General features: G+C 39.0%; 2 protein-coding genes across 2 annotated transcripts in view; one reads left to right on the top strand and one right to left on the bottom strand.

Annotated features, from left to right (window-relative positions):
* Window positions 1–4404: 4404 nt before the first annotated feature.
* Window positions 4405–6501, bottom strand: Polr3C (RNA polymerase III subunit C). Its single transcript, XM_022835419.2, has one exon. It carries the CDS (start codon window positions 6499–6501, stop codon window positions 5011–5013), a length of 1491 nt encoding a protein of 496 aa, XP_022691154.1. The 3' UTR covers window positions 4405–5010.
* A 637-nt stretch (window positions 6502–7138) lies between these two features.
* Pfdn4 (prefoldin subunit 4) overlaps window positions 7139–10021 on the top strand; it is a 3224-nt gene continuing 341 nt past the window's right edge. The window contains exons 1-3 of the mRNA XM_022835416.2: window positions 7139–7276; window positions 7974–8115; window positions 9631–9701. Of these exons, the coding sequence (XP_022691151.1) occupies window positions 7253–7276; window positions 7974–8115; window positions 9631–9701 (237 nt within the window). The 5' untranslated portion in view covers window positions 7139–7252. The remainder of the gene's footprint in view (window positions 7277–7973; window positions 8116–9630; window positions 9702–10021) is intronic.

Raw genomic sequence — 10021 nt, 5'->3', positions numbered from 1 at the left:
CTATCTAAACATGGATCAAGCGCTCTAAAAATGCCGCCTTTCCTTCTAACACAGTACGTGCTCTATATGGGAACAGTGTACTAGACATTAGTATTGATATCAACATACTAGTACATACAGAACAGAAAACGTTCCCCACTGGATAACGATGCTGACGATGATGTCGAAAACACATCAAAGGAGGAATGTTGGAGACAATAGAACGCTTGAATAGAACTAAGCTGACAATATAATGAGCGACGAAGTGGCCTAGGTTAGCGGTGATCGACCGTTGTCGCCGATTCGAAAAGAGAAGTATGGGGTCGCGATCGCACGTGCTGGATGATGACATAATGATAATGATGATGATAATAATAATACTATTATATGATGGACTTACAATACAACAATGTATTAGTTGCATTATGATAAGGGGAACTCGAGCCCTCAGGGAGTCAGACGAAAAATGCGCGAAATGTTTGCCGCAGGTCTGCCGCAAGTCCCCTGACATTTGGTCACCATCAAACCAGAAAATGTCCCTACACCCCGCCGACATAATGGCGTGTTCCCGTATTTCCATGTACACTGTAGTCGGATTTGATAAAGTGGAAAGTTGATTGGGGCAATTATTGCCGAGAAATAACGGGAAAAGTAGCAAAGAATACGTGAAGAAACAGTAAACAGTGTTGTATTGTCATGCATCTCAATGCATCAGGGTTCAGGTGATTGTTTTACGATGCGATGCGTTGAGCTCGTGATGCCGCACCGTCAATGTCGTTTCGCTGCCGTACGCCTATGAACCGGCGGCTGCATGATGCAGAGTTGCACGTTTTAGGAACAAAAAACAAACATCGAACGGTGATGGAATGAGGGAGAGCTAGTTAGATAGAATAAGTGAAAGTAATGAGTCGTTTTTCCAGTAACAAACAGAAAAGAGACACAGAAAAAGAAAATAGGACAAGTGTGACAATGGTTTTGCGTTTATTTGTTCAATTGTCAGGCTCTTTGCTCTGAGTTATTTCTCGCTGCTATTTTGTTTAGATCAGACAGCCCATCGGATTTCGACTAGAGCCGTATCCAGACTTCGGATTCTAGTTCTGTTCCGTTGGTCTCTGCGTAGTTTTTTCTTTTCCATTGTCAATTTTACGCCACCATCAACATCGACAACAACAACTGAGTAAATCATCATCGCATTGTTGGCCTCAGTGAACTAGTTATGGTAATAATGATAATTATAATGAAAATAATTATAATTATAGTAATATTCATGTACGTAATCATTTGTAAAAATGCACACGTACTCTTCATCACCCGTATATACTGTCATATTCAAATAATAAATTTATTAATTATTATAAATGTGAGCTCGCCTGGTGATATCGATCATCTGATATTAGTATCTGCCAAATGAGTTAAATTTCTCATATATTTGTTGGCCATTAATCCAATTCCTTAGTATATATATATATTGCACCGTTAGTGAAGCTTTCTCTCAGAACTGAGTTATTGGCAACAAGCAATGCTATCCTTAGGCGGATAGAGCACGTAGCGTATGGATCAAAACTACCAGAAAAACCAACATCTGGCGTACTCAAATGATTCGACCGTTTGACATGTTTCTCGATTTAACGCAAAACCATGTTCTGACTTCGATGTTTATACTATTCTCTTTTTGTTACTAATAAGTAGACTTTCTGAAATCCCTATTTTTATTGTGTTGCCCCCGAATTTCGATATTGCTCCCTAAATAATGTTTGATTTATTATGTTATTCAAGGTTTTATTATGCTTCGGTTTGTCTAGTGATTTCTTTAAGGTCATTTATTTAGTGACGCAACAGGGTTGTCCTCTTTGCAGTAATCTGCAGTCTACTCCTAACGACAACCATTCATTCTCGAAAGAGTACAGTGTACCTCCGACACATGAGTCTCATTACCGATACACACACAGACACACTTGACTTTTATCAGTTGTTTAGTGCTCCTCCTTCAGTAATAGCAATTGTAATGAAAATAATCTTGGTAATGAGCGGACAAGAATGAGGCTGTTGTGTACGATAGGTAGCACTTCAGTGCAGAGGGCAAAGTCTCGATGTAAATATTTGCGCGCCCATATGGAAAGCTAGACAGGGTAAGGCTAACAATGATCTTATATTCTGGATGTTTCATCAATGTTGAATCGAGACGATGGCTGAACTTCAACATTGCCTTGGATACCCACTAACTGACTGAAGGATGGGAGCAATTTATGAATGCATGGGGAAGCTTGCTCTCACGTTTCACCCAGATTTTCATGAATACAGATTATCCTATTACTATTATTATTAAGATACACGTGGTAAAATGTTATTACCATTAGAGGGAAAAAACCAGATCGCGGGGTAGCGGGGCCTTCTTTTTTCGCCGATAGTAATAATGGCTTGAAGGTCGATCTTGGTTCGCAGACGTAAGCGACGTTCGTAGCCCGTCTACCTTGAGAGTATTCCGATCTGTTTTGTACATAAGAAGCAAACGAATATATATATATATATATATATATATATATAGATCTTGTAGCCAGCTGCAACGGTAACCGTCGAATGGTGAATGTAAGAGGGTTATTATCTAGAATAAAGTAAAGTAACGAGGAAACCGAACAATACAATTCCAGAAACTCACGGTGAACAAGACACGAACCAATCGCGAAAGACAAAGCCGATGATGATGGTGATGATGTTCTTGTTAATCAGATGGTTTTCACAAACAGTCGTAGGCCCTTTAATATCCTCTAGAGATATATTTTCTTTGAATTTGAGAATTTTGAATCGAGGATTGCCCCGGTATAAATAAAATGCCGATCGAACACGTCGTGGGTCCGGTCGACTCGCTGCTGAGACAGCTGCGACTATTCAAAGCTCAAGCATTTTCTAGTTCAATTACGGAAAAAAATCTCATCTACATCATCTGAAAGTCTGTCTTTTGTGCAGCTTGTGAAAGCGCATCGCGTCGTGTGGGATGGCAGAATGTGGCGATCTTAATGTGGCCGTAAAATCTACGTGTGCTGCACCCAGACACGTGGCCATGGCCTAATTATCTATCATTATAGTAATAATCATCATAATGGTCTATGATAAACGCCGCAATGATGAAAACAACAACTAACAGAAGCAGAAGATTGTGAAGCCAGCGGGCTTCACTGTGTCAGATACGAATGTCAGTAATAACATGATCGATGTGTAAAATAATGACGATATATAATCATATGATTATAAATGATAAAATAATACTGATGATACTACTAATAAGGATAATAGACTAGCAAATAATTTCCTTCATGATTTCTGACCGAAAAAAAAGTGATTTCGGCTGGCTGTGACGTTTCTTCACTTGGTCACAGGAAAAAACGAGCGACATTAAGTGTGGACGCGTAAAGAATGAATAGACCTGGTAAGACTGCGGATGGGAGGTGAGTAATTGACTGATTGATTGACTGACTGACTGACTGACTGAACGGCTGCTTCTGATGACGACAATGCTGGTGTTGATAGTAACGGTGATTCTGTGAGAAAAATCTAAAGCGATAATGAAAGCGGGTACTGTTGTTATTGAGGCATCTGACACAGCGATCAGGCAAAAAACCAACGAGGCCCTGTGCCATTTTCCCACACACGCAAGGTGACACACAGGCAAACAGGCGTCCGAAACGTTTCAACGAACGAAAATTTCAACGACGAGAAGGCCGAAAACCAAGTAATAGCGAAACGTGTGAATTAAAAGATTTCGTGAACGAACCAAAACGGGATAACAGTGATAGGCTATGAAGCGATTTTTTTCGGCGCATTGACACTCTGTAGTGGCAGCTCCGGCTTGAAATCGTTACTGGTGTTCATTACTACTCACAGCCATCACGAACAGGGAAATGTTACTCTTCGTCTATTTGCGGCTTAACGCTTAACCTCACGCTAAGCGAACAAAAGTGGGATTTTTAGCCGCGATTCGTACATAATAGGCAGAGAGAGAGAGAGAGAGAGAGAAAAAGCAAAAAGCGGAAATCCTACCTGTGAAGGTTGAGGAACTGTACGAAAAAATATGGCCTGAAAAGGGGCCGAAAACGACGAAGGCAAACGTGTGAAAAAGTTGTATAACCTAATGTGAGCATCAATTTCACAATAATATTATTATTATTATACATAGTATATTGAGTACGTGATGGTGTAACAAGGATTATTTCAATAGGACGTGTATGTCAAGACACAGATAGTGGACCCGCAAGCTTGGACAGATACGCTGAGAATAATAGCGGGCAACTGTGACGCCTGAATCGGACAGGAAATCGCACGAGACGAAGCTACGAATCGAACCACCACAATGATCATGAAATGAGAAGCAGAAATGTATTGATAATAATTATTATTAATTATTAAGAAAATAAATTCTTCTGCCATACGTCGTGTGTTTTTATTATTAACAATGATGATTTATTATTATCGTTTACAATCGTTCAAGTTGCCATGTCCCGATCATTCAGAAAACCTGGTCTCATTCTTCGTAGCCTATAAAATACCTCGTCGCACAATATAACCTAAATAGGTTTGCTGCTGGTTAGTCGAGCATCACGAGCAGCCAATGAATGTTCCAACAATGTTTGTGTTTAAAAGGACAATCATTTACATATGCTGATCTTCAAAGTGAAGCGGATTCTCAACAACACAGGCACACATGATCTACGAATAAATTCTAACGGATTTGATAGCTTAGCACGCATTGGTCAAATCGTTCGTTTAAACCAACCTAATAAAAGTTATTAAATACCTACGAAAATAGCAGGATTACTGCATATATTTTTTAAGTAAATAGATTCAAAAAGGGCTTATATTTGGCACCCATCAGGTTCTAAATTAAAATACAACACTTAAAAACTACTTTCCTTCATTATAAAAATATGATCACTACTTATACAAAAAATAAATTACAGCTGTACAGTTGTGGTTTTTCTTGGCCAATAACATTTTATCTTTCGTAAGATCTACACACACAGTTAACTCCTTTGGTTATTACTCGTTAAGGAACATTTTCGTAGCATACTTTATCATAATTAGTTCACGACAGAGAGTTTGCTGTTGTACGCCTGTCTGCAACATTTGCTGACGCAGTACGCTCAGAGTATGACGCTCGGGCCGCGTGAGGCTCGCCCAGAGATCGCAGATATCCTGCGGCTCCTCAAGAGTTCGTGCGAACTTGTCGAGCGTCTTGTATTTGTTAAGAAGTACACGATGCTGGTCAGCTGTTTTCTTTCGTTGTACGAGTAAATTGGATATTGCCTGCTGCCAGCGCTGTTCAAGAAGTCGCGCCAGATGCAGGTAGCTGGAGCGGTACCGAGGATCCTGACGATAGAAGCCATCGCCGGCGACAATGTTTTCGAGTCGTTCGACAAATCCATCAGTTTCCAGGGTATACATGACGCTCTTTGCCTCCTTCGGACAGATAAGTGTCGCCCGCTGCACCGCATCGATCTCACTTGCTCCATGGGACAATAACATACCCAAGATACAGGAAGCGTACCCACCGTGCCGCTCAGTGGCGTACCGTAGTGCAGTCTGTCGAAGCCAAAGTCTTGTCGCTAGGAGCCAATTAATCACATACGAGTCCGTATGAAAGTCGTCTCGCTTGATTACGAGAATATCGTCTTCAGGACGATACTGCGTGTTTCGCGCGACGAACACAAGTGTGCGAAGGCAAGCAATTGTTTCATTGCGGGGAATTTTAAATTCTTTCTCGACCATGTTGACAATTTCGTCCTGGCGCATCGGCATGGATATACCCATGAGATCGGTGCGAGCCTTTGTCTCATGTAGACGGATCATACAGCGAACGATATTCTTCGCATAGTGGTGACTGTGCAAAGCGCCAACGAGTTCAATCACCAGCTCGTTCCGTTCCTGTCTGTAGAACCGCTGGCGGTTTAACGCGTACATAATGCCTGGAGTGAGGTTCGTATTATATTCTTGAATTAACGGCTCAACCTTCTTTGAGTCGCCTGTCTCTTCTTTAGCTAACAGGTACTCTTCGAACATAGATGACGTCCTGACAAACTGCGTCTGAAACATTTCTATCAACGATTTGCGCACGTCTTCTTCACTCCTTTCGAGGCGCTCGGCTACAATGTTAACAACTTCTTCACAGGTAAGTTGTCCATGCAATGTAAACTCATGCGCTATCTCACGGCCCACTTCACCGAACAGTAGGTTGGCTCGATAGATGAAGCCGGCACAATGCATCAGGCTAACTGCATTATCGATAGGTAGTCGAAACTGGGTTTTGAGCTCGTTATCCCGGTCCACGATGGACGATGCTAATCCGTTTTGCAAGAGACACATTAAACTCTCCTTAATTTTTGCCATCGGATATTCAGTGGGAAGCTTTTGTCGAAGCTGTGGAAGGGTCAAACTGAAGTGTCGAAGCAGCTGATGGCCAACGGCACTCACTATTGGCCCGTAGAAATCGTTCAAAAGAAACTCAGCCACTTGCACTTCTTGATTAGCCATTTTTGCTAACAACAATCCGAGCTGTATTCGTATAGATAGGCACAAGAGAATGTTACTGATGAAAGTGAAAAGGATGTTATCGTTATGAGTTACATACTTTCAGTCTTCATTATTTACTAGGCACCTTTTTTCAATGCATCTTCGAAACTCAACTCAGTCGTGAATCTCGTGCTCAGATGAGCTGCTATGTTTTTGTTATTGTCTGATGGATGAATTCGAGCAATACACTAATCTCGTAAAAACAAATAGATTTTCAAACAAAAGCTGAAGTTTGACGGGAGGACTTTGAATACACTGCAACAAAGATAAAAAACGTAGATATAGGCGCGTTTTCCTGTCTGTTACTGGAAATCTCCATCTGCGCGCTACCACTAGCATACAAGTGTGGCTCTACTTTGTTTCCGTGTCCCATAAACCATAGAAGCCTTTATTTTCGTGTCGCTCCGTGCCCGCTGCAATGAATGATTAGATAAATATAAGACACCCAAACCGAAAAAAAAAAGTTTGATTATTATATGCTTCTGAAAGCATCCTGAGAACGCTACTATTATAGCCATATTAAGTCAGTAACGTTGGAATGTACCTGAGAGTCTGAATTGATAATCGCACTGCTGTCGGTTTCAGGTAATGAAACGTTCGATCCCCAGAACTGTCGATTAATTAACATCTAGCGTGGCTGAAGAAGACGAACCTGGTCAGGTTCGATCTGAACGCTGGTGTGAAGAAGTGATAAAAACGCCACAGTAGCGAAATGTCTGCGACGGAATCGAACGAGGTAGGCAATTCTATATTTACAAGTTCCTCCGTTTAGCCATCTCTGTATAAAAGAAAAGTTTGGAAAGCAGAAACGAATTAGGTCTTGAGTAAAATCCTACATGTAGACATTAATCGTTTATCATTAAGTACCTATTATAATTTCTTTCTTCCGTTAGACACTCAATCTTGCGAGTTCCATCTTAAGGCTTGTAAATATTGCATATAAGTTTTCATATACGTGTATAGACAACGAAAGGCGCAATTCAGTAAGCTAAATCCGCATGCAAACATTTGTGAAAAAACTTATTGTAATTGAAGAAACAATATGTGATATAGACTAGGTGCCATATAGATACTTTGCCCAGACAAGAACCGACTGCTCTGCCGATTGCTATATTTTTCTGTAATATGGCTAGAAAAAAAAGTAAATCGTTTCACAGGAAAAGACATAGCTAAGCGTTTAAAAATATCTAAACTAGATAGTCCAAATAAATATAACTAAATATTATAATTATTGTCCGTTAGCGCGACGTGGATAATCCCATCCTGAACTTCAAATAATTTTAGCTAATTATTGTCTGTTCTGCAAAGCTGTCATCGTGTTATTTTACATTTATTTTTTTTGTTCTTTACAATCAGAAATGTGGCCGTCCATGTTTTTTTTTTGCCAAACACGAGCTTCTGTCACAATATTTCGCATAACTGAATATACTCAGGTAAATATCAACAAAGAAGACCAGGCGCAGATTAATCAGTTCGCTAGATTTAATCAACGCCTACAGGAGCTTGAAAATATTGTGGCGACCAAAACGGATCAGATACAAAAGCTGCAAGACGCCGAGGAGGAGCTCATGCTTGGTACGTTGATTGCAAACTAGCTGATAGTTTTTGCTAAATAAGTACGTTGTCTCATTCAAAGCGATCGATTCACGTTCAAATGATATTTGCATGTAAAAAAGTGTCGTTTCATAATACATTAGGGGATTTCTTTTATCATGAGCCTTATGAAAGTTTAAATAATACTGCCTTACTTAGTCCAAAAATAATAATAGTTCACCGTAGTCATATCATAGCAGTGTTTTTGGAGACATCTTTAATTGTTAATATCTGTCACGTCTTTTTTAGATGTTCGCCCCAATGCATAAGCCATTATCAGAATCGCTTTGTTTGGAGCACCATATTCAGCCTGTGTTCGTTTGCTCTCAACGTGCAACAAAATTGTCGACTTTTGCATGTACTACTTTTGGAAGCAACAAAAAAAAAATAGCTAAAGACACTGGCTTGTCGAAAAAGTATTGAGTTTTTTTTATGCCAATAGGGATGCAATTGTTTTTTATTTTTTATTTTTTTTTTTAATGATATTACTAAGCTAAATATGCGGCATTTTTGTCGATAACCTCCTGCTATTTTCCTACTAATATCGTAACCCCAGTATTGAAGAATTTCTTCGGTTGCCAAACTAAAAATTGTAACAAGTGATTTTTGCATACTTCTGTTAAAAGTAAATTGACACTGTTAGGACTGAAACAGACGATATATACAGTGTAGATATTGATAGATTGAGTCAATCATTTTTGCCAAAAAGCAAGAACTCTTACTTAATAGTAACGATTTTTTCCAAGCCCACGAAACATATAACATAACCTTCATTAAGGTCTGACTGGGTTTTTGCCATAGATAGTGAGTCAGTCTTTTTTGTATTGGTAATCTACTTTTGATCATGGTGGTCAATCGCTTTAGAAATGGCTCGATTTTGTTGAATTTCTGTAAGGTTAAATACAATTGAATAGATTAGTTCGCGTCAATTCGTGTGACATTCAAATACTAGGATTTTTTTTTTACAGCGAGTTTTCTTAAATATTTCGTAGCAGATGTTTAGTTCCTTGGCAATATTATAGCCACTAACGCGTCGATCTTGCTTAACTCTCACAATAATTTCATGTTTTCCGTAATTAGCTAACCAGTACGGCAAACTTCCGTAAATACTTTACGTAAGTATCGAAACTTACAGAACAAAAGTAACCGAATAATCTTTGGCTTGTTTGTTTAGCGGCCTGGCCCTCGTAAGAATTATGCTATCGTAATCGTAAAAAAATTGCTATTCATAGTTAAATATAAAATATAAAATATATACTTGTATTATAAAATATGCCGACTTTTAGAAATTTCACTGGTTATTGAAATGCTTTATGCTAGGTCTGAATAAAAGCGTTTATTTAAATTCACAAACATTTTTTAGACCTCCTACTGCTAAATCTTCGCTCTCGAATGATACCAACGCCGACTCGACACAGAGGAGATATGCGACTTTAAAGCTTTCTAGCTAGTCAAATGCTTTTTCAGCAATTCAATATTTAAAAACCTATATTTTAGGTGAAGACACCGATGAAGTTCCATACCTGTTTGGAGATGTTTTCATATCGCTTACTTCCGATGATGTTCAGGTAGGGGAAATTTCTAATAATCTTTCTTTGAATAATATGTACAGCCTACAAAATTAGTCAAAATTAAAAAAAATAGTCATAGCAGGCGTGAGATGCCTCAACTGAAGAATAACGTTGATTTATCATAAGTACTGTTGAAAACACCTTTGACGCCCATTCAGTTTCTCGCGAATATTCGTCGTTCTGACCATCTGAGTTAACAAAATAATTGTTTACCGAAACGTTTTCAATAATTTGGTCCATTTTAAAACAATATTTGCAATAACATAGTGTCATATACGAATTATTAGTTGCCATTATTACTATTTCTGTACTGTTAT

This window comes from Varroa jacobsoni, unplaced genomic scaffold (assembly GCF_002532875.2).
Source record: "Varroa jacobsoni isolate VJ856 unplaced genomic scaffold, vjacob_1.0 scaffold_589, whole genome shotgun sequence".
Taxonomy (NCBI): domain Eukaryota; kingdom Metazoa; phylum Arthropoda; class Arachnida; order Mesostigmata; family Varroidae; genus Varroa; species Varroa jacobsoni.
The sequence above is the reverse complement of the archived record's forward strand: the minus strand, read 5'-3'. Positions and strand labels throughout refer to the sequence as shown.